General features: G+C 43.1%; 1 protein-coding gene across 1 annotated transcript in view; it reads left to right on the top strand.

Moving 5' to 3' along the window:
• Positions 1 to 22,560: 22,560 nt before the first annotated feature.
• The window catches only part of VPS4B (vacuolar protein sorting 4 homolog B (S. cerevisiae)), a 34,384-nt gene continuing 29,045 nt past the window's right edge, over positions 22,561 to 27,899 (top strand). The window contains exons 1-3 of the mRNA XM_006837581.1: positions 22,561 to 22,587; positions 24,732 to 24,843; positions 26,673 to 26,829. Coding sequence (XP_006837644.1) covers positions 22,561 to 22,587; positions 24,732 to 24,843; positions 26,673 to 26,829 — 296 coding nt within the window. The remainder of the gene's footprint in view (positions 22,588 to 24,731; positions 24,844 to 26,672; positions 26,830 to 27,899) is intronic.

The following is a 27,899-nucleotide window of genomic DNA, read 5'->3' as shown; positions in this document are numbered from 1 at the left end:
CCTGTGTACCACCCGATCACACTGGGTCACTTTAGGACCCTGTTCTCCTGTGAGCATGTATGTCAGTATACTATGGAGCCAATTCCAACTCATGGTGGTGATTATGTGCAGTGGAGTCGGTTCCAACTCATAGAGACCCTGTGTAGTGCTTCCGAGGCTATAATAAATCTTTACGGGAGCAGAAAGCCTCATCTTTCTCCCGTGGAACAGCTGGTAGTTTCAAACTGCAGCCCGATTCATAACCACTACGGTGTCAGAGTTCCTTATCCCAACTCATACTGGTCCCAAATGACAGAGTAGAACTGTCCATCGGGTTTGCCAGGCTGAAATCTCTATTTCAGATTGCCAGAACTGAAATACTTAGTGATGAAGATCAAAAAATACAGCCTTCAGAATGGACAACACGTCAATGAAAAAAAAAAAAAATTTTTTTTTGAAAGCCTCACAACTGGATCAATAAATAGCATCATGATAAAGAGATAAAAGATTGAAATTGTCCAAGACTTCATTTTGCTTGGATTCATAATCAATGCTCATGAAAGCAGTGGTCAAAAAAATCAAAGGACATATTATATTAGGCAAATCTGCTGCACAATATCTCCTTAAAGCATTAAAGAACAAAGATGTAACTTTGAGGACTAAGGTGCACCTGACCCAAGTCACAGTATTTTCAGTCACCTCATATATTGAATGTGTAAGTTGGACAATGAATAAGAAAGACAGCAGAAAAACCAATGCATTCGAATTAAGGTGTTGACAAAGATTACTGAAAGTGCCGTGGACCACCAGAAGAACAAATAACTACGTCTTGGAAGAAGTACAAGCAAAACGCTCCTTAGAAGCGAAGATGGCAAGATTTTGAACATGGTGCCAGGAAGGACCAGCCCGTGGAGGAGGACATCATGCTTGGTAAATTGGGACTAATAAAGATGCAACAACAAAGGGCTCAAACATGACAATTGTCAGGATGGCCCAGGACCACACAGTGTTTCATTCTTTTGTGATTTGGAACAGACTCGACGGCACCTCATAACAACAACAACAACAAAGCATTGAGCTACTAACTGCAAGGTTTAGCGGTTCAAACCTACCAGCCGCTACTCAGGAGAAAGATAAGATTTACATAAAGATTAACAGTCTCAATGTGGAACAAAACTCAAAATTATCAAAAAGAACAAGCTTACCGATCAGAAAGAGACTGGAATGGAACTCATCCTCATGGCTCAATTTCCAAACAAGTAGTATATAGATATACAGGAGTCAACCATTCAAGCTCAAAAGAGCATCATTTACCTCAGGATGAAGTTCAGTCAACCATTCAAGCTCAAAAGAGCATCATTTACCTCAGGATGAAGTTCAGAAGGAACGGGAAGGAAGGTAACTAAAAATAAGAGGCACGTGGAGGAAGTGGGGAAGTGCTGTTGCCTGGAGAGGATTGCAATCATTGAGATGTATAATGTTGGGTGTAAAACTGATGATCTGCTTTGTAAACCTTCACTCAATTCACAATAAAAGGTTAAAGACATGGCATCTAGTTAAAATTGCACTGAATCACCCCAATCTAATAAAAAAAATAACTCACTTTGGAGCAAAAACAAAAGATTTACCATCTCAGAAACTCTGGGGAGCAGTTCTACTCTGGCCTGCAGGATTCACAATGAGTTGAAATCGATTCAACTGCCATGCTGATTACCCGGAGCCATGAAGGGTAAGATGGACAAGCATAGCTGAAGTCTTAGCTCAAGTCTCCATGTCTCACTGATGACTTCCTCTGGTCTCTGCTATCCAATAAACAACTACTAGCCCACGGGGTGCAGTAGATTAAGCATTGGGCTCTAACTATAATTCAGTGGTTCAAATCCATCAATAATCCACTGGGGAAAGGAGGCTGTCTGTTCCCTTGAAGATTTACAACCTTGGAAACCCTACGGAGCAGCTGTACTCTATCTTACAGGGTCCCTATGAGAGCGACTCCACTTGAAGACAGTGGGTTGTTGTTGTTTAGGTGCTATCTCCGGGTTCTGACTCACAGCCACTCTATTTACAACAGACTGAAACATTACCCAGTCCTGCGTTAGCCTCACAACACTTGTTCCCCTTGAGCTCACTGCTGCTGCCACTGTGCCAATCCATCTCGTTGGTGTCTTCCTCTTTTTCTCTGACCCTCCACTTTACCGGGCATGATGTCCTTCTCCACGGACTGCTCCCTCCTGATAATGTGTCTGAAGTATGAGAGATGAGGTCTCAGCATCCTGGCTTCTCAGGAGCATTCGGGCTGTACACAAATTTGTTGGTTCTTCTGGCAGTCCATGGCACTTTTCATATTCTTCTCCAGCACCATAACTCAGATGTATCACTGCTTCTCCAGTCTTCCTTATTCATTGCCCAACTGTCACATGCATATGAGGCTAATAAAAATGCCATGGCTTGGGTCAGGTGAAATACATAGTTTTCTAATTCCAGGTCTTTGCACATTTCTATATAATACTTTGTCTTCTCAAGCTGCCGTTTGAACTTTTCTATTCAGCATGCTTACTTCTTCATTTATTCCATTTGCTTTAGCTTTTCTATGCTCAAGAACAAGGTTCAGAGTCTCTTCTGACTTCCATTTTGGTCTTTCTTTCTTCCTTTCCTGTCATTTTAATGACCTTTTATCTTCATGTATGGTGTTCTTGATGTCATCCCACAACTGTCTGGTCTTCAATCATTTGTTTAATGCATATTGTTTAATGCATCAAATGTCTTCTTGAGATAGTCTCTAAATTCAGGTGGGGTCTATTCAGGGTCATATTTTGGCTCTCGTGGACTTGTTTTAGCTTTCTTCAGTTTCAGCCTGAACTTGCATAGGAGAATTGATGATGTGTTCCACAGTTGACCCCTGACCTTGGTTTTGGCTGTTGGTATGGAGCTTTTCCACTGTCTCTTTCCACAGACGTAGTCAATTTGATTCCTGTGTATTCCATCTGATGAGGTCCATGTATATAGTCATCTTTTATATTGTTTTTAAAGGTATTTGCAATGAAGAAGTCATTGGTCTTGCAAAATTCTATCACACCATCTCCAGCATCATTTCTATCATCACGGCCATATTTTTGGTTTGGGGTAATGTTCTCATGTCACAGTAGGTAAGCACTGAGTCCTGATGGCACATTGGGTAAGCACTCGACTACTAACTTTAAAAAATCAGTGGATCAGACCCACCAGTCGCCCTAAGGAAGAAAGCTGTGGCAATCTGCTTCTGTAAGGACAATAATCTTGGAAATGCTATCATGTACCTCTACTCTGGTCTGTATGAGGCAGAATCAACTCAATACAAATGGGTTTGGAGGCAGGTGGCTACTGAGCTCCTAAAATGTAGGTAGTCTGAACTGACCTGAGATTCTGGTGGGGAGTGAGTATCCATCAGCTTCCCAAAGACTTGGTGCAATTAAGGAAAAGTAGAATAGCTCATTACATTCTGTATATTGGATACATGTAGAGATGGTCAAAATATTGGATTAAAGACAGTGTGTTGTTGAAATTAACTTCACCTGTTTCATTTTACTTTTTAATGTGGCCATACAAAAATTTTAAACAGCAGATGTGCTTGCCCTTGTGCCTTGCAGTACTACACTGCTGTTGGACAGCTCTGTTCTACAATAGAGCATGGTGCATTTTCCATCTCAACCCAGAGAACTATGTTGTTGTTGTTAAGTGCCATCTAGTTGGTTCCCACCCATAGCGACTCCGTAAAGAGTTTCCGGAGCTGTAAATCTTTACGGGAGCAGAAAACCTCGTCTCTCTCCCGAAGAACATCTGGTGGTATCGAACTGCTGACTTTGAGGTTAGCAGCCCAACTCGTAACCACTATGTTAACAGAGCTCCTTACTATAGGTCCAAGTTTAACCACACAGTTGTCTTCTCTCTTCCTTCCCTGAGATTTCCTCTGACAATTTCCAAGGGGACACCAACAAGGTGGCACCTTGAGTTAACATGTTGGATGGACTGCAAAGTTGGTTTGAACCACAAGGTCGGCGGTTCAAGGTCACCAGCTGTGCCTTGGAAACCCTATGCAGGGTCGATATGGCTCGGAACTGACTCAACAGCATTAACTGAAAGTTCAGTGGTTCAAATCCACCAACCTCTCTGCTGGAGAAAGATGTGGCAGTTTGCTTCCATAAAAAATATAGACTTGGAAACCCTGTGTGGCAGTTTTACGCTGTCATATGGGTCATTATGAAGGAGCTCTGTTAGCGTAGTGGTTACGAATCGGGCTGCGAACCTTAAGGTCAGCAGTTCGAGACTACCAGCTGCTCCGTGGGAGAAAGATGAGGCTTTCTGCTCCCATAAAGATTTACAGCCTCGGAAACCCTGTTGTGGGTCGCTATGGGTCGGAACAGACTCGACAGCCCTTAACAACAACAACATGAGTCGTTATGAGTAGGAAGCGACAGCATGGGCAATGGTTTAAAGACAAAAACTTAAATTGCTTTCTTTTGAATTCCTGTGTTGTGTGAGAGAACATGTAGTCTAAGGAATAGCCAGTAGAGGGAGCGCTTAACACGCTTAGGACTGAAAACCTAGCGAACGAATTGATCTACTGTTCAGAATATAAACTCGCTTTAACCAACTCCTGATTGTTAATGGATTAACAAAGCTGGAATAAAATAAGAAAAGAAAATGAATTCATATTGAGTGAGGGATTTCCTTTAAAAGTTTCTGATATTTAGGAAAAGATAAAAAAGAAGCAATGATATTTGAATTCCTCCTCTATTGAAGCTCTTTCCTAAAACCCTCTGAATGACAAATTACAACAGTTCACCTTTCAGAGCTCCAGACACTGAAGAGTAAAACTCTGACATTTCCGGATGTAATTACTTTATTTATAAAGGGATATAATTACTTTTTTATAAATGCTTTATACAAACAATAAAGTCTTTGTTTGTATAAAATATTCACAGGAGAAGGGTGATTTTATAGTCAATATTTAATGCCCTGTCATATTTAATGGTCTTAACTGCAGTAGCTCCTCTGAAACAAACTATCCCTAGTTCTGCTTTGACTTGGAATCTCCCAATAACATTGGGATAATTGGTTGCCCTTGAGTGGATTCCAACTCCCAGCAGCCCCATATGACAGAGTAGAACTGCAGATGGACCGCTGGGTGGGTTCAAACAGGCAACCTTTTGGTTAGCAGCAGAGCACTTAACCACTGAAAGGGAATCAGGAAGATGGCAGAACTGATGGGAAGGTAAGAGAATCAAGTGCAGGGATCAGGCAGGAACTGAAGAAAGCTGAGCATAGTGTGGCCAGGACCTATCCACTTACCCACCCATGTTAGAAAGTGCAACCGAGTAGAACTGTGCTCTACACGGTTTCCAATGGCCGTGATCCCTTGGGAAGTACATTGTCATTCTGAGGCACATGTGGGTGAAATCAAACCATCCACCTTCTGGTTAGTAGCTGAGTGCCTACTTAACCATTTGAACCATGCCTAGCACTCATCACATATTGTTCATCTTATGATGCATGAATGGGTCTTAGACTCCTTGAGAACAGGGATGATGTCCCATACAAGGAGTTCCCAGGGGAACTATGAAGACGGGGACCACTGCAGATTAATGCCTGTTTGTCAGTTTTAACCACAGGAGAGCAACAATGGAATAGGTTAGTTTGAAGTGGGTTCCAGAATCAAACATTTCTGTAGTTTGTGCTGCAGTATGGTCACCAGTGGTGCAGAAGAGATAGCAGAAGCCTGCATGTTGTTCTGTGTTTGCCTGAAGGGGAGAGGTAGCACCCAACAGTACCCACAGCAGGGCAAAAATGCAAAAACAGAGCAACGGGGTCCATGAGGTGCCAGGGAGACAATGAAGGAAGTCCCAAGGAGCATGACTTCGAAGACAATGGCACATTAGAAAACGCTCCATTCAATCTGCATTTTATCCTTGCAAGTGAACTTGGGGGTGACCCAAGCTGGCCACACTGCGTATGGGAACCACGGGAATGAAGTCAGAATTAACTGTATGATCTGAACAAGAGCTATTTACAAAAGTGCCTTTATGGAGATGGGGATAAGACTCTTGTGGTATAATAGTGAATAATTGCTTATCAGGACTGACTGTGAGGGTCAGAAATATAAAGGTAAATGTTTTGCAACAAAAGGAGGGGAGTGGTTGACTTTGCAGTCCAGGAGCGGAGGTTCCCGGGACCATTTGGGGAGAAGAGCAGAGTGTGGGACCCTACCCAGAGAAACAATGACACCAGAGATGAAGGCAGAGACATGGAGAGATGGAGCGGCTGGGGACTCTGGGACTCAGGGAGGGAGAGGGGCTATGTGCTGACAGCCTGGAGGCAGGCTTGCAGGGTGTACCCTTTGGTTGTTCGATGATGCATGGAGGGGATTATAATCATTACAACGAAAAGAAATACGATTGGATGAATGTAAAGCTGATGTTCTCCCATGTAAACGATCACTCAATTCACACACAAAAAAACTTTTTTAAAATTAAAAAAACAAACAGTGCCTTTGCATATCCAATGCTTGAGTCCATGGAGTACAGTTTTTCTAAGATTTCACACCAGGGAGTCTACATGGCAAAAGATAGCTCTAGAAACGGTATCTCGTTTGAAAGTCTGTTTTAGTTCCCATAGGGACAAAGCTACACTTTGGCACCAAGTAGTTCACAGATGAAAAAACAAAAAGCGCCACCATTATGGGGTGTCCACTACAGGCCAGACAGCGTCCTTCATTATCTCTAATCTTTGCAGCAGCTGTGTAAAGTAGGAGTCACTAGTGCTGTTGTAAGATTAGAAAACTAAGTTTCAGGGCAATTAAGTGCCCCTCCTTGAGTCTCACACGAAAAATCTTAATGCTATCTGTTACACCTGAGCACCTTGGATACTCTCGCATAAAAGCAAAGCCGCAACTCTCCACATCTGCAAAAATTTCAAGTCATGTCATTGTGCTCTGAGGGATTCTTTTAGAGCAGCAAGACACATGCCCATCACAGAGAAGCAAACTAAAGACAAGACAAGCATAGTCTGTATATCGGGTCTTCTGGTTCTATCACACCACCACCTTTCACCGAAGCCCTTCACATGGACACAGGAGAAAGGCCATGTCTCTGTTAGGTACAATTGTCAGGATTAGAAGCCAGCTCTACAGGACGCTGAGCCCAGAGGGAGTTCTTTCCACCAGGCTACAACGGGCAGACACAGCATATTAAAAATACAACTCCTACTGCCGGCTTCTAGAAAATATATTCGTGTTGTAATACCCATGAGGTAGACAATCAATGCACAATGCTGTCTTTTTCACTCAGTGAATTAAGCAGGAGCGTGGAGAGCTAGGTGCCTTTCACATAACACTCAATTTAGGTTTGTTGGTTTACATACTGACCACTTGGATCAATTACTTGTTATTTTACACTCCAAGGGCTTCAAAGAGAAATCAACTTCTAAATAAGTTAAGGTTTCCATCTCCTTCCATGGTATATATTCCCCTCACCCCGACCCCTGACCAAATTCTACCCTTGGGGGTGCTTATAATATCCCCTTGCTGGAGTCTCTGACTTGTCCCAAGTACAATAAAGCTACTTTGTTTGAGGGTATTTCTTGCCTAGATAAGGGCAGTGTGCTTTTACTTTTAGGAGGGAATCTGAACCTTTTGCTTCTAGAAAGTCTCTCCATTGAAAAAATAGGTTTTCAAATATGAAGAATGAAAACGAAGCTTTCAATCTTTCCACTTTTTTATTTATAGTTTTCCTGAACATGACATCCCCTACTGTGGTGTTTTAATAGCCTGTGAGTATCTGCCTATGATGATGAATGGAAGACGTTTGTAACTAGCATCAGCTTTCTCCTAAGATTTTTAATAGACCTAAGTGACATCTTTACAAAATTATTACAAAGGTACTTTCCAGATTGCCACCAGTTATCATTGGCATGCTCGTGGGTTTTACGTGGTACTGTTTAGCCCAATGGCTCCTTGGGCCAGGTTTAGGTAAGCCATAGCATTTTGCAGCAATACCGAGGGCAGAGGATGGAATTTTCCAGTGAAAAACACAGCCATTTTGTAACTTCAAAAATATCATTGGCCAGGAGTTGCTCTTGAGAGTAGTTTGTCTGGCATAGAATAGCTTATTTTCCCAGGATGACCTTAGGATATAATTTGGTAATGAGATCATTGAGCTTTAATGCAGTGAAATTAAATTAAATAATTGAGTTGGCTGCGGTCTTTAATCTATCCTTACTCTTCCAAAGTGGAATTTGGCCAAGATTATGAATAAACAGTTGAACTTTCAAGACTTCCATTTTGCAATTATAATTTGAATAATATGAAAGGACAATTCTCCTCAGTAGCATGGAGTGTATTTATATGAACAGATGTAAATTCCTTCATAGTATCTAAAGTTTCCTAGCAAGGCAAAGTTCTGGCCCAGCCTTTTCTATGAATGTTGCCGCCAACATTTCTCACCACTGTTTTTTAACTCATAAGGCACACATTGTTTCAATCATTCATTCTGCTGTGTAGAGACTGCTTTCTGTTTGCATCTGCTTTATTTTTCCAAGTATGTTATTAGAAGTTCTGGGAAAGCAGACGCCATATTTGACTTCTCTTTTGGATTCGTTTTAACATCAAATTCAGTGCTACTTGAATAATGGGAACTCTATCAGCACGCACTGATGGGGCATTGGACAGTATGATTGAATCAAGCCAGTGTGTGCTGCCAATTCCATTGTCTCTTCTTAGAGTCTATTTACAGATATAAATAAGAATTCTACCCCACATTCCAAAGTCCAACACATTTACAAATACAGCAGTCAAGGGAGTAGTCAGTGTTTTATCTAGGCAAAATATTGACCTCCAGAGGCACTGAAAAGAGTAGCTGCTAATAAAAACATTTTTCTTTTTCAGTTTAGATGATTTTTGGGTTTTTGCCTCACCATAGAAATACTTCACTTTCAAATCTGTCCTTAATATTGAATAGGGAGATAAGTCATAAGGGGAAAAGGTTATCAGCTGAATTTTAATCTTAAAGTTTGGATCAGGCTGACCTTTTATTTAAAAACGACAATGGAGAGACCTCATCTGTCTCTCGTACTTTGGACATGTTGTCAGGAGGGACCAGTCCCTAGGGAAGGACATCATGCTTGGTAAAGTGGAGGGTCAATGAAGAAGAAGATCTTAATGAGCTGGATTGCACAGTGATTGCAACAATGGCCTCAAGCTTAACAGCAATTGTGAGGATGGCTCTGGACCACGCAGAGTTTTGTTCTGTTGGACATAGGGTCCCTATGAATCAGAACCAACTCGGGCCACCTGAGCAACACCAGCAATCCTGACCCCAGGCAGGGAATCTACTCTTGGTGGTGGTGGTGGTGCTATGTACCGTCGAGCCAGGTATGACTCCTAGCAACTCTGTGTACAGTTTCTGAGAGCAGCTGATGGGTTTGAACTGCTGATCTTATGACTAGCCGCCCAGTGCTTATTCTAGAACGCCACACCAGGGCTCAAGTGATACGTTGTTGTTGTTGTTGCCACCGAGTTGGTACCGACTCACAGCAACCCTATGCACAACAGAACAAAACACTGCCCAGTCCTGGGCTAACCTCACAATTGTTGCCACGCTTGAGCCCATTGATGCTGCCACTTTGCCAATCCATCTCACTGGGGGTCTTCCTCTTTTTCTCTGACCTTCCACCTTACCAAACATGATATCTGTCTCTGCTGACTGGCCTCTCCTGACAATATGTTTGAAGTATGAGTGTTACTCTCACCTATGACTCAGAAACTTACCAAAGGGACATTTACCAAATGTAGTTAACCAAGGATGAGATTTCTCTGTGTTCTACACAAAATCATAATTTTTATTCTTTTTCTGACACAAATATACATTTTTTCTCTTTTTTTAAAGTTTTTATTGTGAATTGAGTGAAAATTTACAGGGCAGATCATCAGTTTTACATTGATCATACCATATACTTTGTTTCATTGCAATGATTACAATCCCCACCATGTACCATCAGTTAATAATATTTCTCTCTATTCATTTTAGCTCTTTCTTTTTTTTTTTAAACACTCAGGCATGTATAATAATTTACACCACCAAATAGCACATTCTACAAGTCTTCCTCCTGGCTGCCAGCTCTCAGTTCCTCTCTTTCTGTGAATCTAGAGTCCTGAGCTGCTCCCTCTCTCCATGTCCTCCTGTCTGCCTTCATGTCTGGTGTCCCTGTTTCTCTGGATAGGGTCTTGCATTCTGCTTGTGCTCTTCTCCTTGATGGTCCTAGGTTCTTCTGTTTCTGGACTGTAAAATTAACTACTCCCCTGTTTTTGTTACAAAACTTGTACCTTTACAATTGTTACAGTTGCAATTACTCATGGTAACAATTACTCACTATTGAATCATAAGAATCTTATCCCCATCTCTTTTAACCAGACCCATCTAGACAAGATGAAAACTATTTAGTGGGGACTCTATCTTCCCCCACATACTCTTAAACTAAACTCCCTCTTGAAAACTTGTAAGCCAGTCACTTTGTGCCTTTATCGCCCCCTCATTTTAGGTAGTCAATATCTAAGTTGCCCATCCCTATCTGGAGGAGATAGCATGATACTTGATATGAAGACTCCTTCCCTCTCTATTGGTATTTTGAGCTACCACCTCCACGAGTGGAGTCCTGGTGTGGCACTGTGGGTTAATGCATCAGACTGCAAAGCCATTTGAACTACAAAGTTGGCAGTTCAAGCTCACCAGGTGCTCTTCGGAAACCCTAATACAGGGTTGTTATGGGTTGGAATTGACTTGACGGCACTTAACAAAAACCTCCATGAGTATAGGTCAAGATCTTAAAATTGTAGCAATTTACACTCATTTCCTACATCAAAAATTTTTTTCTTTTTTATCTTCCTTTAGTTGAGTTCTGATTATCAAGCCATGGAGGCTAGGTCAAATGGGTACTGTTTGCAAGTTTGGGTGTTCTTGTGCATCTCCCCTCCCTTCATAGCTGCTGGATGCTTCACTCTCAGCTCTAGCCCTCTGTGGCTATGTCCCATAAATATACATTAAAAAAAAAAAACTATTTACAGCATCAAGAAGCCCATATGCTTGTTTAAAAAGGAAAACTGAAGCAAAGGTTAAGGTTGCTACAAAAACTTGTTTGAAGATGTTCTTAATGAGCTTCCAGAAGAGCAAAAAGAGTATCACACCATTTCCAGAAGGAAAGGCAACAACTCTACTAAAAAGACATCCTGTCTGATGCAACTCAGAATTACCACTCTACATTGTATTCATTGTCTTTCTGCTTCATCTTGCTATTGAGTGGATTTGCATTGGGAATCAAGTAGGTCAGTGAACAGCTAATTTAGATTATCCTTTCTGGGGAAATGTTCATTTAGAACATCAATTGCAAAATTCCTGTGCTACTCTACTTAGTCATTAGCATGATGAAGGCATTGTTGCTAATTGGGGGCTTGTGTTATCTGTGTTGGAGGCTTGCTTGGGACTGGCTCTCAGTTCTCCTAAACCTTTCTAGCAAAATCAGCCAATGAAAAGTAAATGAAGGCTTATTTCTAGACCAAAAATGCTTGAAATCCACCTTGGCACTCTCTCCCTACCCTCTGTATCTATGTAATGACAGCAGTCTTAGGGAATTCTGCTTGTCCAAAGGATAATTGGCATGAATTTCACTTTGGAAACTGATCTCCAGAATCTTTTGCTGCTGGAATATTCTTGGTCAGCATATGTCAACATCCAGGGAGAGGATTCCTCTTTCCTGAAGCAAATGCTTCCCCTCCCTCCAGGGCTCAAGGCAGTCCTTTAGCATGAAGCCTTCCTTTATACGCATCTTTTTAGTCACTCCACTTTTGATTGTCTGTTTTTTGTTATCTGAAGGAATGCAATACTTAAATTATTCCGTAAATTTAAATATATATAATACAACAACATGGTGGTGGTGGTTATGTGCCATGGAGTCAGTTCCAACTCATAGTGACCCTGCACAGGGTTTCTGAGGCTATTAATCTTTACGGGAGCAGAAAGCCTCATCTTTCTCCCACGGAACAGCTGGTAGTTTCGAACTGCTGACCTTGAGGTTCGCAGCCCGATTCATAACCACTACACCACTAGAGCTCCATATATATATAGTTGTTGTTGTTAAGTGCCATCCAGTCAGTTCCGACCCATAGCGACCCTGTATAGTGTTTCCAAGGAGCAGCTGGTGAGATTGAACCGCCGAGCTTGCGGTTCAAACGGCTTTGCAGTCTGGCGCATTAACCCACAGCGCCACACCAGGACTCTATATTGTTGTTACTAAGTGTCATCAAGTCGGGATCCGACTCATAGCAACCCTATACAGAGTTCCTGTACAGGGTTTCCGAGGAGCAGCTGGTAATTTGGAATTGCGGCCTTTACGGCCGAAACCGACTTTGCAGTTTACGGCATTAACCGGCAGCGCCACACCAGAAGTCCATATATATATGTTATTGTTTGTGTTGTTAGATGCCATCGAGTCGGTACCGCCTCATAGCGACCTATGCACAGCAGAAAGAAACACTGCCCAATCCTGGGCCAACCTCACTGCTGCTGCCACGCTTGAGTCCATCGATGCTGCCACTTGGCCAATTCATCTCGTTGGGGGTCTTCCTCTTTTTCTCTGACCCTCCACCTTACCAAACGTGATATCCTTCTCCAGCGATTGGTCCCTCCTGACATGTCCCAAGTATGAGAAAGGAAGTTTGACCATCCTGGCCTCCAGGGGGCGCTCTGGCTGCACTTCTTCCTACATAGATCTGTTGGTTCTTTTGGCAGCTACACATACAATACACGTATATATATATGCATGTACCAGCTGCTCCGCGGGAGAAAGATGAGGCTTTCTACTCCCGTAAAGATTTACACCCTCGGAAACCCTGTACAGGGTCGCTATGGGTCGGACCCGACTCGATGGCACTTAACAACAACAACAACAACATGTTGTTGTTAAGTGCTATCAAGTCAGTTCTGACTCATAAAGAACCTGTATAGGGTTTCCAAACAGTAGCTGGTGAGTTCGAACTTCCAGCCTTGTGGTTAACAGTTCAGTGCTTACCCTACTATGCCACACCAAAACTCCATATGAGGGTATGTGATTGTTAAGTGCCATCAAGTCAGATCTGACCCATAGCGACCCTGTATAGGGTTTCCGAGAAGAGGCTGGTGAGCTTGAACCACCGACCTTACAGTTCAAACCGACCTTGCAGTCTAGCACATTAACCCGCAGTGCCATCAAAAAGTTGCTACAAAATCGTGTTTGTTGTTGTTAAGGAGACGTCAAATTGATTCTGACTCATAGCAACATTCTGCACAACAAAACGAAACACTGCCCAGTCACCTTCACAACTGCTGTTACATGTGAGCCCACTATTGTTGGCGCTGTGCCCACCACTATATCTGACAATGTCCACTGCTGTTTATGAGGTTTTCAGTGGCCAGCCATTCAGATGTGGTCCACCTCTCCTTCCTGGTCTCTCTTAGTCTGGAAGCAGTGCTCATGGCACCATGAGTGACAGTGTTTTAAACATAGCTTCCTGTATCACCACAACACACAAGCTACCACAGTAGGACAAATTGACAGATTTAACAAATCTTTGTTAAACACAGATATCAAAAGGTAAAGGAATTGTCTTTCAACATATCTATTGTTTCTTAACAACCTACGTCTCTACACATCTAAAGGTAATGTTTCCATCTCTCTAACCCTTCACTGACTTCTGGTTTGGTGCTGTGGATCAGCACTGGTCTGCAAACCACAAGGTGTGCAGTTCAAACCCACCAGCTGATCTTTAGAAACCCTATAGAGGATAACTGTGAGTCAGAACTGACTTAATGACACTTAACAACAGGAAACTCTTCCCTAAAGAATTCTGTACTTTTCTATTTACACCACATCAAACAGCAGCTTTGGCATCCTCAAGGAACTAAAAAGTACGTTCCTTTTCAATGTTCTTTGAATTGGGAAAATAAACAGAAATCTGAAGGGGCAAGATCAAAGCTGGAGGATGGATGAAGTAAGGTTTCCAGTGAAATTCTCATAGGACAGCTCTTGCAATCCTCAAAGAATGAGCAGGTGCATTGTTGGGATGGGAAAAATTCCTCACCTGTTTCTCACAAATTGCATTTGTTAATTTTATTAAAAATTCTTCATAATAAGTGATCTACCTGTGTTATTTGAGAAAATCTATCAAGATCACCCACTTAGAATCACAATTAGAAGGTCCCAGATAGAGTGGCAGAAATATGTGGAACAAAAGCCAAATTTATTAAAATTAAAAATTTGAAAGACCGGGTTTGCAGTCAGAAAGAGACTGGAGGAATCTGAGACTATGGCCCTCGGCCACCCTTCACGTCTAGAAAGGAACTCACTCTCGTGGCCCAGCTTTCAACCAAGTAGTAAATAGGCACATAGGGGAGGGCCACCACTATTAAGGTCCGTTCACTATGAATGATGGAATGGTCAAAGTAAAGGGCAGCACTTATGAAGGACAAAGAAGAGATGGGAAGGTGAGTCAAATGGAAACAGGTTGTTAAGTGCCATCCAATGGGTTCCTACTCATAGCGACCCTACATAGGGTTTCTGAGGAATGGTTTGTGAATTTGAGCCACCGACATTGTGTTTCAAATTGACTTTGAGGCCACACCAGGATTCCTAATAGATTATGCTGTTATTAAGTGTCGTCAAATCGAATCTGACTCATAGCGACCCTGTATAGGGTTTCCAAGTGGCTAGTGGGTTTGAACTGCCAACCTTGAGATTCAAGCTGACCTTGCAGTTCAATACATTATCCTATAGTGCCATACCAGAACTATAGTATTGTATAAACATAACTTTATATGTTATGTAAACATATATGTAAATTTTATACATATGTAAACATAACTTTGATACACACCAGGAAGCAAAAAAAGTCACATGACTTGCTTTATTGCGATATTTCAATGGTCTGGAACCAAACCCGCAATTTCTCTGAGGTATGTCTGTACTACAGGGGAGATACACTAATATGGGCCCACTAATGAGTTACCCATTTTGACTATTCACCTTCCTTGGTTGCAGATAAAATGTGTGACTTGCTTTGAACCACTAGAATGTGGAGACCATACAGGGATTTTACAGATGTAATTAAGGTCTGTAATGTAGTGGTTATGAGTTGAGTCGGGCTGCTAACCTCAAAGTCAGCAGTTCGAAATTAGCAGCTGTTCCACAGGAGAAAGATGAGGCTTTCTGCTCCTGTAAAGAAGAATTACAGCCTCGGTAACCCTGTACAAGGTCGCTATGAGTTGGCACTTACTCCTCGGCCACAACCACCACCACCAATCAGTTGACCATACTAATCAAAAGAGCAATTCCCCTGGGTGGGTCTGACCTATTCAGGCGAACCCTTTCAAGAAGAGGCTGAACCTTCCCTACAGTTTGAGACTTTAAGCCATCTTTTAGGACTTCTACCATCACAAGGAAGCGTAGTGGTTACAAATCGGGCTGTGAACCGCAAGGTCAGCAGTTCGAAACTCCCAGCTGTTCCGTGGGAGAAAGATGAGGCTTTCTGCTCCCATAAAGATTTACAGCCTCGGAAACCCTATACAGGGTCGCTATGAGTTGGAACCAACTCCACGGCACATAACAACAACAACCGTCACAAGGAAATGAATTCTCCCAACAATTAGAGGGAACTTGGAAGCATATCCCTCCTTAGCTGCCTCAGATCAGAGCTTGAGCAGAGAACCAAGCTTTATGATTATTCATGAAACTCTGCAAGCATTTCCCTTTAAAGCTACTCTTGACACATCTAATAAATGTAGGGGAAAGAGGTAAAGATGTCATTGTTAGCACACATGTTCAACATATGCCTAGAAACCCCAAGTGAATCTATTGACAATCTAACAGAATTGGTAAGGTGTCTATCAAAGTAAACCTATACATACTTTGGATTTCCTACATATAACAATAATTGGCTATAAAATATGTGAAAGAAGAAAATATACCATTTATGATCCTTACAATAGTAGAGTCCTGGTGTGGCAGTATGGGATAAGCACTGGACTGCAAGTTGGTTTGAACTGTAAGGTCAGCGGTTCAACCTCACCAGCCACTCCTTGGAAACCCTATACAGGGTCGCTATGAGTCAGAACCAACTCAATGGCACTATAAACAACAGGAGTAACAATATGATGATAAAGCACATTAACTCTCAGGGCCAGACTGGCAGCTCCTAACATACTCCATCGTCCTCACCAACAGCATGATTCAAAGGCATTGATTCTCCTTCTGTCTTCCTTATTCGTTGGCCTGCTCGCACAGGGTCGGATCAGGCCCAACTTAGTCCTCAAGGGAACATCTTTGCTTTTTAACACATTAAAGAGATCTTTTGCAGCAGATTTGCCTAATGCAGAATGTCATTTGATTTCTTAAGAATAGATAGTGAAAACTTGACAAAACAAGCAGTCAAACCCTTATGGAAAATTGGTGACTAATAAAGACAGCCTTCCATGCAAGGGTGGAAAAGGTGGGTATTAATCAAATAATGTTGAGGTAATTGGCTACCCGTTTGTAATAAAAGTAAAACATCAAAGCTAGGCCTGGACCTTAATCATTATGCCAAAATAAATTCCAGAGAGGGTAAAGATTTAAATGCAAAAATGTAAAGCTCAAAAGTACTAGAATCAGGTATATGTGTGTGTTTTCTTTTCTTCCCTTTTTTAAAATAATCTAATTGTGGGTCAGGTCTTTCTAAAATATCAAAAAAAGTAAAAGAATAATAAATGTGACTATGTTGATACTTAGAATTTCATGCACAAAAAAGAATCCAAAAATAAAATGGGAAAATATTCACAACATCAGTTGCTCCTTAGAAATCCTATACAGGGTCACTAGTGAGTTGGGACCAACTTGATGGCATTTAGCAGCAACATAACAAAATGAAAATTTCCAAAAGTCTCCAAGAAATCCTTATGAAAAAGATGAAAACCCCAGTAGAAAACTGGACAGAGGTCAACAAAAATATGGAAATAGAATTTTTAAAAACTCATTATTATGAAAACATTCAAACACACACAGAAGTGGAAAGCTCGGGCCATTAGCCACACACTCATTCCCAGGAACAAGTCATCAACTCCGGTCCACACCCTACATCCACTCACTGCTACACTGTGCCATCAGAAAGCAGATCTAAGACTAAGATATGATTTTCCTGCTGTATTGGCAGAGATCAAGTACTGAGAATTAAGATGCTAAGGGCCTTGAAGGGGAAAGCAAAAGGAAAACAATACGGCACATGCGTGATCCTCAGGGAGAGAAGGAGATTTGAGACGAGGTCAACTGTTTTCCAGCTCCTTCAACACCCAGAATCAGGTTGCGCTGTCAGCCACACCATTTGAATACAGTATCTAGAACAAGGAGGCATTTTTGGAGAAAACTGGACTGGGAAAGACTCAGGTTGTGTGTGTGTGTGTGTGTGTGTGTGTGTGTGTGTGTAGGTGGAGCATACAGGTGTGTGAAACCATTCCTTGCTATGTGTGCTATCTGTGTGTGCCTATGAGTCACTTCCTCCTCAACCTGACAGCATTCTGCCTTCCTTACAGTTCTGCTCAGGGTCAGGGAGGGAACTGACCAATGGCTGGACATGCTACCAGGGTCCTACTATACGCTTCCTGTGTAATGAGCCAAGTGGCAGCAATTCAGTCCTGGGATGGGTTGGATGTAGGGGCTGTTGAAGGCTGAATCCACAAATGTCCACCAGCCAGAGGACCCCTCTGATCTCCATGGTTTTGATCTGACCTTTGATCTGATGTAGGGAGATGTCACTGTATTCAACAAACTGTATATTGAAGGGCACAGCCTTAGTCAGTGTCTGCATGTGGGGTGGTGACAAAGGGGATCGCCAAAAGGAGTCAAATGACGTTTCAGCCCTTGGGGACTTTACAGTCAGTCTAGAAAGGCAGAACATCATGTCCGTGAGGCTGACAATGCCTGAGTCCCCATGAAGCACCAGACACTGCATTAGGTACATAGCATGCATTAAGGTTCCAAAGTGTTATGAGAGTTTAAAAAGGTTTCAGAAAAGGTTCCTTAAAGAATTGCCATTGGAACTCGAAGACGTCTGATTTTAACAGGCTGAACTGACGAAAGCAATTGAGGGAGAGAAGAGGTCTCAGTCAAAGCCCAAGAGGCAAGAAAATGGGGCCCATGCTCTGGGATTGGTGAATATCCTGCTTCCTTCCAAACCTGTCATCCAGTCAGTTCCAACTCATGTGTAAAAGTAGGACTGTGTTCTCTAGGGTCTTCAATGGCTGCGTTTTCAGAAGTCATTTACCAGGACTTTCTTCCAAGGTACCTCCAGGCGGACTCGAACCTCCAGCCTTCTGTTTAGCAGCAGAGCCTGTTAACCGTTCGCACCACTTAAGGACCTTGCTTGGTTCCACTTTTGTTGTGTGACATCTAGAGGATTCCAACTCATAGCGACCCCATGTGACAAAGTACAGCTACAAACCCATGGGGGTTTGTAGGCTGGAGACCTGGTGTGGCATAATAGGATAAGCACTAGACCCTAAGATTGGCTTGAACCACCAGTCACTCCTCAGAAACCCTATCACGGGGTCACGCTGAGTCAGAACCGACTCAGAGGCACTGAACAACAACAGCAATCATTATGAGAGCAGACCACCAGGCTTTCTCCCGAGGAGCGGCTGGGTAGGCTCAAACCTTCGACTTTGCAGGTAGCATTGCAGCAGCAAGGCTCCAACTTGGCTCCACAGGCCCAATATCGTCTGAGGTGCGGTACTTTCCCGCCTCCAAAGTCTCCCTGCTCCATTCTACAAACGCAGTCAGATGAATAAAACCAGAAAACCAATATCTGACCAAGTCAAAACCTTACCAAGAAGGAAGAAAGGGAGGGAAGGAGAAACCTTTCAATGAACTCTTACTGCCTAGGGAATAAAGTCCAGACTCTTTCTCCTTCAAAGCCTTGAGAACCATGCAGCGTCTACTGGGGAGGGCATTCAGCTTGTCTCCTGCCACTCCCCGCTCCTCCTCAGCTGCTGCTTCCTACAGTCCAGCCATTGCTCACATGTGCCAAGAATGTGTCCTCCACCCCTTCTTCCATGTCCTCCCTTCTGCCTGAAATGGTCTCGTCTCTGTCAAAACCCATAAGTCTTTCAGTTTACATGACATCTCCCCTCTCAGTCAGAAGCAAGCCATTCTGTCTTCTGTGGCCCCAGGTGCCTACTGCCTTGGTTATAACCCTCGTCATGCTTTGTCTTCTGACTTTGGACCTGGAGTCGAACGATCCAGTTTCAAATTCCAGCTCTGCCACTTAGAGCTGAATGGGTTGGAGAGATGATGGCTGATCTCTCTTGAGGCTTAGTTTCCCCAGTGGTAAAAAGGGGGTACATAAGACATTCCTCACAAAATTAAATAAGATAATGCATGAGCTTCCAACAAGAAGCTCTGGTAGCGTAGTGATTGCTGCTAACCTCAAGGTCAGCAGTTTGAAACTACCAGCTGTTCCGTGGGAAAAGAGGAGGTGTTCTGCTCCCATAAAGATTTACAGCCTAGGATACCCTGTGCAGGGTCACAATGAGTCAGAACCGACTCCACAGTTTCCAACAGTTAGTGGGAAAATCCCAATATCTTTCAGTTCCTCTTTTCCATGTAGTTTGTAAAGCTCCTTCCTATATATGCATACACAAGCCACATTTTTGCTTGTATATTTTTATGCACGTAAAAGACAAAACTTTATATTCTACTATAATGTAAGCTCCCAGATAATAGAGATTTTTAATTTATTTTATTTTTAAATAATATTAGATTTGCAAAGGTGTACAGAGAATTGCCTACTCTTCACCCACCATTGCCTACTGTTACCATTTTACAGAACCATGATACATTTATCAACATCAGAAACCAGCGTGAGCAATACTAATAATTAAACTACAGCCTTGATTCCGATTTCATTTACTTTCCCACTAATGTCCCTTTTCCTTTTCTGTTCCAGAATCTGCTCTAGGATCCCACAGTGCAAATAACTGCCATGTCCTCTTGGTCTCCTCCACTTTGTGACAGTCGCTCCATCTTTTGGAAAACACTGATTACGTGTTTTGTATTACGTTGTTCGATTTGGATTTTTTTTTTTTTTTCTGGTGTTTTCACATGATTCTACAGATGTTCTGAAGAACATCACAGAAGTCAGATGTCCTTCTCACTGGGTGACTACATGATATTGACAGGGCGAATTAGTGGCGATACAACAGGATTTTGACTGACTCATATACATCAGAATCTTGAGCAGTCGCTGAAGAACGTCATCATGTTTGGTAAGGTGGAGGGTCAGAGAAAAAGAGGAAGGCCCCCAATGAGATGGAGTGGCCAAGTGGCAGCATCAATGGGCTCAAGTGTGGCAACAGTTGTGAGGTTGGCACAGGATCAGGCAGTGTTTCGTTCTGCTATACATAAGGTTGCTATGGGTCAGTACCTACTCAATGGTACCTAACAACAACAACAACATATTCAGCATCTCAAACAGCCTGGTATATGGTGGTCCTTCATAAATACCTCAATGAATTATTCTTCTAACTATTTTGTCAGTTTGTCCCACTAATGCCTAGACTAACTTTTTGCATTCTGTGGGCATTCAGTATATACTTAGGGATTGAATTAAGAAAATTTGATTCAGTAAAGGTCTAGAGATTGAGAGGTAAATTGGAATCTTCACGAAGGGGAAAATCAAGTTTATTTGATAATCATTAGAGAACCTGTGACTTTTCTTGAGGCAGCCATTTAAATGGTTTAATATTTATAAGGTTCTTCTTCTGTGCTGGCATGCGCTGAGGGCTAGAGTGTAACTGGAAGGGGACAGAGCGATGGGAAGGAGGAAGGCTGGAAAGTGTTGATTAGAGACAGAGCTTTAAGTTTTGAGCACAAAGTTTGGAGAATATAATCCATTTGGCTTTGGACATGTTGAGCTTGTCCTGCAGAAAATCTTTGTGATGGATCTCTGGGAGCAGCTACAAAAGCTAGGTAGTGGACAGAGTTAGCCTACAGATCTAGATCTGAAGCCATTTGTATTCTATTGCTAGCTGAGGTCAAGAAAGGGATGAAAGAGCAGAGGCAAAGTAGTGAGGGAAGACGTCAGAATCTTGAGGAAATTCTGCATTTAGTGGGAATTGAGAAGGGGAAACAGTGAAGGAGAGAAACAGACAATAGAGGGTATATGAGAGATTCCGTGAAATGAGGAGGTGAGCATTTTAATTATTTAGGAGATACCAGATGATTGGAATTAAGTTGGGAGTGCGTGGTAAATAAAGTGGTGGGTGATTGAACATCGATTTCTGGTGCCTTTGAGCTTAGTTATAAAGGAGCTCTGGTAGCGTAGTGGTTACGAAGCGGGCTGCTAACCTTAAGGTCTGCAGTTCGAAACTACCAGCTGTTTCGCGGGAGAAAGATGAGGCTTTCTGCTCCCGTTAGATTTACGGCCTCGGAAACCCTGTACAGGGTCACTATGAGTCAGAACCCACTCCAGGGTATTTAACAACAACAACATGAATGAGGAAAAGAGGCAAACAGAAAGGCTTGAGAAAGGTTTGTTTTATTCCGCTTCTAGTCCCTATATCTGTAATGTTAGTAAAAAGCATCAGTCTTCCTTTAAATGTAACTGATGTACTGACGTACTCTGTTCACAAAACTTGTGGTTTAACAGTATATTTTCCCGACTGACACTAAGTTCCTCAGGCCAGCTCTCTCTCAACATTCCCAAAGTCTTGGTGAGCGATGACCACTGAAAAATGTTTGTTGAATGACAGTAACATGCGAGAACGTGAAGGGACTATTAATAAGCTCTTCCACGAGATCTTACTCTTGGCCAATCACCTGGCCATGTGCCCTAAAGCGCATTTCTCAGATAATGACCCCACTTCACAGACAAGAAATTGACTGAAGAGGGCAGTAACGGGCCCAGATGCCAACCAGTAGGACTTAGACATGGAATGTTGTTTTTTGTTTTTTTCATTCAAAAGCCGTGGCGTGAGCAAGAAGTCGTGGGGAGGAGGGGCCAAACACTGTAAGTCATTTCAAAGTATAAGACATCCGAGAAAGAACAAACGGGAGGAATGGAAACCATCCCTAAAGTCTTCATGCCATTCCCGCCCACAGGCTGAGCCTCAGTGCGCCTGCGCAGAGCCTGGCTTCCGCCCTACCCAGGGCCGACTTCAAGGCTATCCCTGCGCCTCGGGGTGGCCCGTGCTGTGCGCAGACGCGAAGCTGGTGACTGGGTAGCGCGCGTGCTAGTGACGAAGACGGAAGTGCTCACGCCCCAAGGAGGGACAACAGCCCGCAGGGGCTCGGGTTTGCGGAAGTTTTGTGAGGAGGGTCTGGCGGCTGGTGGAGTGCGGTTTTGTTTCTGATCAAGTTCCGGAAGGGAAACAGAGGACCCGCTTCCGAGAGCAACTGCCTCCTGACGTTTGGGGCGAGATCGGGCACGGCTAGACGTTGCTACTGTTGGCCCCCCCTCGCTCCTCGGCCCTCGCCGGGGAACCGCCTCACGTCTCCGCCATGGCATCTACTACATACAACCTCCAGGTAACCCGACTCCTCTCCCGAGGGGAGAAGGAAACGGCCGCGCCCCGGTGCCGCCGGGAGGTGGGCTTTCCCGGGAAGAGTCACTTCCGGCCGGCGCCTGGGGTCCGCTCGGCCGGCGGGCTCTGCTGAGACTTGACGTTTAGTAAACAGCTCATGGGAAGGTGTGGGCAGAGCTCCAAACGGGAGGCAGGGACGCCCCGCTGGCGAGAACGGAGACGGGAAGCGTGTCTGTGCGGCCTTCTTTGATGGTGCTGGTGGGGAACACGCTGCCCACAGTTCCCTCTCGGTCCTAGCAAAGCCCTGCTTGTCGGGCTGTCAGGCGATTGGAAATACGGGAACAACCCCAAAATCGGAGGTTGGAGCCAGAATTTACTGATTATATGTGTTCCTGTGCACTGTCCTATGGCCCCAAATGTATGGCCATACTACAAATCGGGGGGCGGGGGTAGGTGGGCTTAAGCTCCTTGGTGCCACCCCCGCCCAGCCACACAGAGCACAGTGTTTTACACAGAAAGCAGGAGAATCCTAAGATCTTAGAGATAAGCGGCCATCCTTTGTGGAACTGAATTCAATGAGAATAGAAATCCGTGTGTGTTTCCCATGCTCACAGTGAATCTGGGTTCCTAGTGCGCCTTAGAGCATGACTTGGTCTCGAGGATTCTCGGATCACTAGGTCAGTTTGGGACCAGAGAGTATGGAATGAAGTCCCCACCTTGGTTCAAAAGTAGTTCATTGAACAGACAAGATAACAGAGGACCTTCTTAGCCCGGATCATTAATGCTGAAGAAAGACCACTCCAAGTAGACCCCCCTAAGTGGAGATCAGAACTTTGCAAACAAAAGAGGGATGATGTCTTGGTTGTGACTTTTATCTTGAAAATGGAACTAAAGCATGATGAAAGTAAGTATTTTGTGTCTTGTACCAAAATACTATAATTGCAACTATGGCTCATTTTTTTTTAGAATAAAGAGTAGATGGGGTGTTGATTTGTTTGCGTTTTTCCACCAAGAATATGTTCAGCCAAGGTACAATGATCATCACTTGAACTTTGTTTTTGATTTTATATAGCCCGTTTGGAAAGAAGGTCCTTTTGGTAAAAGTATTTGGAAAAAGGACTGGTCATTTAGTAAAAGCACCGACCTCTGAATACCAAGGATGGTTTCTTTTGAAATGCCTATCTTGTCATCATCCTTGTGTTGGTTTGTCAACTAGTTACTTTGCAAACGATTCTAGCCCACCAGCTTTTCGTTTGTCAAGAGATTTGGTGTGTGATTTGAGCATATATAACTTATTTGCTGATGCCTGTTCTCTTTTGCAAGATTTCAGTTTCCCTTTACAGCCAGCCGATTTGCATATTAGGATTGAACTGTTGCCTGCTTACCAGGAAATCACTGTAGGTGGACTAGTATTAGTGGATAGGTGAGGACAGCTGCTAGGTTATACAGGGAGGGATGCTGAGTCCTGGTTTTGTTAGTGGTCAGTTCATAGGTACTCTCTCCCATCCAGTTTTCCCACCCTGCTGATGGATGAAATTTGGGTAAAGAATGTTCAAATAATTTCCTTCCAGAACAATGCAAAAATCAGATACTCACAATCTAATGAAATAACCCAAAATCAGAACTCTATAAAGTAATGCCACAAATGCTGTCATCGGATTAGAGGTTAGTGTGGGGAAGGCAGAGGGAAAGGACACTGAACTCTTCCAAAGATTCGTGAGAAGTGTGTGGTCATGGAGGAGGTGACGTGAGCTCAGACAGAGGTGGGCCCAGGTATCAGCTGGCATAGCTTTTTATCCTCAAAGCACCTCTTCAAAATATGATTCCAGTTTCCTTGTTTAGAACCCATGGCAAGACACAGTTAGTGTTGATGATAGTTTTGAATATAGGTGTTCTGGTTACTTGATGCTCGTGTGGGGACTGGGCAGCAAAATCTGTTCAGTTCGTAACTTGCTGAGGTTGTATGGCTTTTGGGGGTGTTCATCTGGAAATGTCCAAAAGCTAGAGCTTGAGGGCTGAGCTGGAAATATTCAAATGCAGATGCTAATGGAGGCTTTGTTTTTGGTTGCTTTTATATAAAAGGAAACAGAAACAGCCCCTTTCAGTATGCTTGCCTCTTAATGGTATTCTTTTACCTGTCTTCAACAGAAAGCCATAGACCTTGCTGGCAAAGCAGCGCAAGAGGACAAAGCTGGAAACTACGAGGAAGCCCTTCAGCTCTACCAACATGCAGTGCAGTATTTTCTCCATGTAGTTAAATGTATGCTAACTGCCCGGTTTTTTATTGAAAACACTGAGAGAAAAAAGTACTCAATTTCATTTAATAGTTGCAGTGTAATTTCAGAAAAGATTAAACCATCCATTTGCAAAATGTCTTGCTTTTCAGTGCCTTTTACATGCTCGGCCCAACGAACAAATGGGCACAGCGACTGTAGTTATTGCTCCGCCCACCTGATAGGCTTGAAGTGTTGGCCAGACAGTGGAGATGGTTTTCTTTCATAATGTACCACATTCTATAATCTGAACTGAACTTTCTTAGCATCTGTTTGAAAATATCTGGTTTAAAAATATTCACGTACTTTACGAATCTGTGCAGCATACTTCCTGTGTGCTGGCCCCTGTGCTGGGTATTGGGAATAAGCCAGTGTGGAAAAACTGGATGAAAACCCATCTCTCCCCGTACACTGACCTTATGCATTAAGAGCTTTGTGTGCTTTGGGAAAAAAAAGAAATAGACATCTTTTTTTTTTTTTAATGTTTTATTGTGGATTATGTGATAGTTTACATGGAAGAACATTAGTTTTACAGTCATCCTATCGTATATAGTTTCATTGCCATGGTTACAATCCCCTCCATGCATCATCAGCCAACCAAAGGGTATATCCTACAAGCCTGCACTCCCAGTCATCTGCAAATAGCCCCTCACCCTTTCTGGGTCTAGAGTCCCCAGCTGCTCCATCTCTCCACGTCATCGTCTCTGCCTCCATCTCTGGCATCACTGCTTCTCTGGGTAGGGTCCCACTCTCCTGTCTTCTCCCTTGATGGTCCTAGGGACCTCCTCTCCTAGACTGCAAAGTCAACCCCTCCCCTCCTTGCTACAAAACGTCTACCTTTACATTTCCAACCCTCACAATCAGTCCTGATAACAATTATTCACTGTTGTATCACAAGAGACCTATCCGCATTTCCTTTCATCAGCCCCGCCTAGACAGATTGGATACTACTCACTGCAGATTCCGTCTTCCTCCAGGCCCTCTGGATCTAGGTTCCCTCTTGAAAGTTTGTAAACCAGTCACTTCTTGCCTTTGTAGCCTCCCCATTTTGGGTAGCCAATGTCCAAGTTGCCCTTCCATGTCCTCTCCATGTGTGGAGAGGGTGAAAAGGACATCTTTTGATGGTAAACTAAAAGTTATTTTTTAAAGTCTGCTTCTGAAAATAGTCCTGGTGAAGCTTAAGCCTTGATGAAGTGAAGCTGCTATATCGGTGGCGCACATAATATGTGGAATTCTCATCACTTTGTATCTGCCTTACAGTAGAACTCAGTAGACATGAATGGAGATGATTAATTCTGCCGTACTTCTAATTGTCTGTTTTATAAGGAGCTCGGTTGCTAACCAAAAATTCACTAGCTGCTTCACAGAAGAAAGATTCCCCAGTCTGCTTCTGTAAAGATGTCCAGCCTCAGAAGCACTATCCTATGAGCTTGTAATGATTTGGAATACCTCAACTACAATGCCTTTTTGAGTCTTACTGATTTTGTATGAGATGTATTTTTCAATTATACGTACTACATGTAAGGAAAGAGTTTAAAACCCACAGTATATGCAATCATTTCTACTTGTTATTTAACACCAACTTAAAATGCCCTCCTGCCTGGCTGAGATCACTTTCTGACTTGTATCCGATGCTGGCCTGGGACCCTGCTTGGGAAGGGGAGTAGACACGAGGTGGGCATCACTGGTTATAAGCGTCTGTGTCCCTCTGCCAAAGTAGATTCTGTTTGTCTTAAAGAGTGGCTCTTAAAGAGTTTGAAGCTTTTCTGTGTCGAATAATACCAATGGAAAAACCTCTATCATTTCCCTACAACAGATGAAACTCAGGGTGATAAAGCCAAGCAGAGTATCAGGGCAAAGTGTACAGAATATCTCGACAGAGCGGAAGTCCTCAAGGAGCATCTGAAAAAGAAAGAAAAAAAAGCTCAGAAGCCCGTGAAAGAGGGGCAGCCGAGCCCAGCTGAGGACAAGGGGTATGTATTCTAGAGTGCTAGCTTTTATTATTTCTTTTCATTTTTAATTTGTGAAGCAAATGCCTTTTCTTGAAACTGGGTGTTGGTAACTATAGCCCAAGGGCCAGTCTGACTGGCTTCCTTTTATATATAGATATAGAGTTTTATTGGAGTACAGTCTCAGCTAGTCGTTCACCTGTTGTCTGGGGCTATTCCGTTGCTATCATGGCTAAGTTGACTAGTTGCAGCAGACACTGTTTGGCCAACAAAGCAAGGATATTTACTGTCTGGTTCTTTTCAGAAAAAGTCTACTGAAGCCTAGTTAAAGCAAGCTTAGAGGAAGATACAGTTCAGATATTTCTCTGGAATGCTTGCTAGTAGAAGGGAAACGCTTCCCTCTTGGCACTCCTCCCCACTCCCCAAGGCCACTGTGTAATACTGAAATTAAAATGATGGTGGTGATCTGTGAATGTGCTGAGTCCTAGCCTCATGGACACTATGAGAACTAACTCCAGTCATGTTAACTTGGGGATCTACTATGGAAAGCCATTCACTGGTAGATTTGCAGTAAACATCATCTATAAACATTGAATTCCATCCTGGTGTGGCACTATGTGTTAATATAATGTGGTGCAGTGCAAAGATGGTTTGAACCACAAGATGGACAGCTTAAGCTCATCGTTCGCTCCTAGGAAACTATAGAGGGTCACTATGGGTTGGAATCGTTTCCACAGAACTTAACAACAGCATGTCACTTATAGGATTCCTGGTGCAATGCTGTAGACTCAGCACTGGACTGCAAACCCCAAGGTCAGCAGTTCAAACCTCCCAGCTGCTCCTTGGAAACCCTATATACAAGACCTATGAATCAGCACTTAACAACAACAACATATCACTTGGTTGTTGTTAGGTGCCATCGAGTCAGTACCGACTCATAGTGACCCTGTGCACAACAGAACATAACACTGCCCAGTCCTGGGCCAGCCTCACAATTGTTGCCACTCTTGAACCAATTGATGCTGCCACTTGACCAATCCATCTTCCTCTTTCTCTGACCTTCCACCTTACCAAACATGATATCCTTCTCCAGC

Source organism: Chrysochloris asiatica, unplaced genomic scaffold (assembly GCF_000296735.1).
Source record: "Chrysochloris asiatica unplaced genomic scaffold, ChrAsi1.0 scaffold00021, whole genome shotgun sequence".
In the NCBI taxonomy this organism is placed as follows: Eukaryota; Metazoa; Chordata; class Mammalia; order Afrosoricida; family Chrysochloridae; genus Chrysochloris; species Chrysochloris asiatica.
Note: the sequence above shows the minus strand (reverse complement) of the source record. Positions and strands in the feature narration are given on the sequence as shown.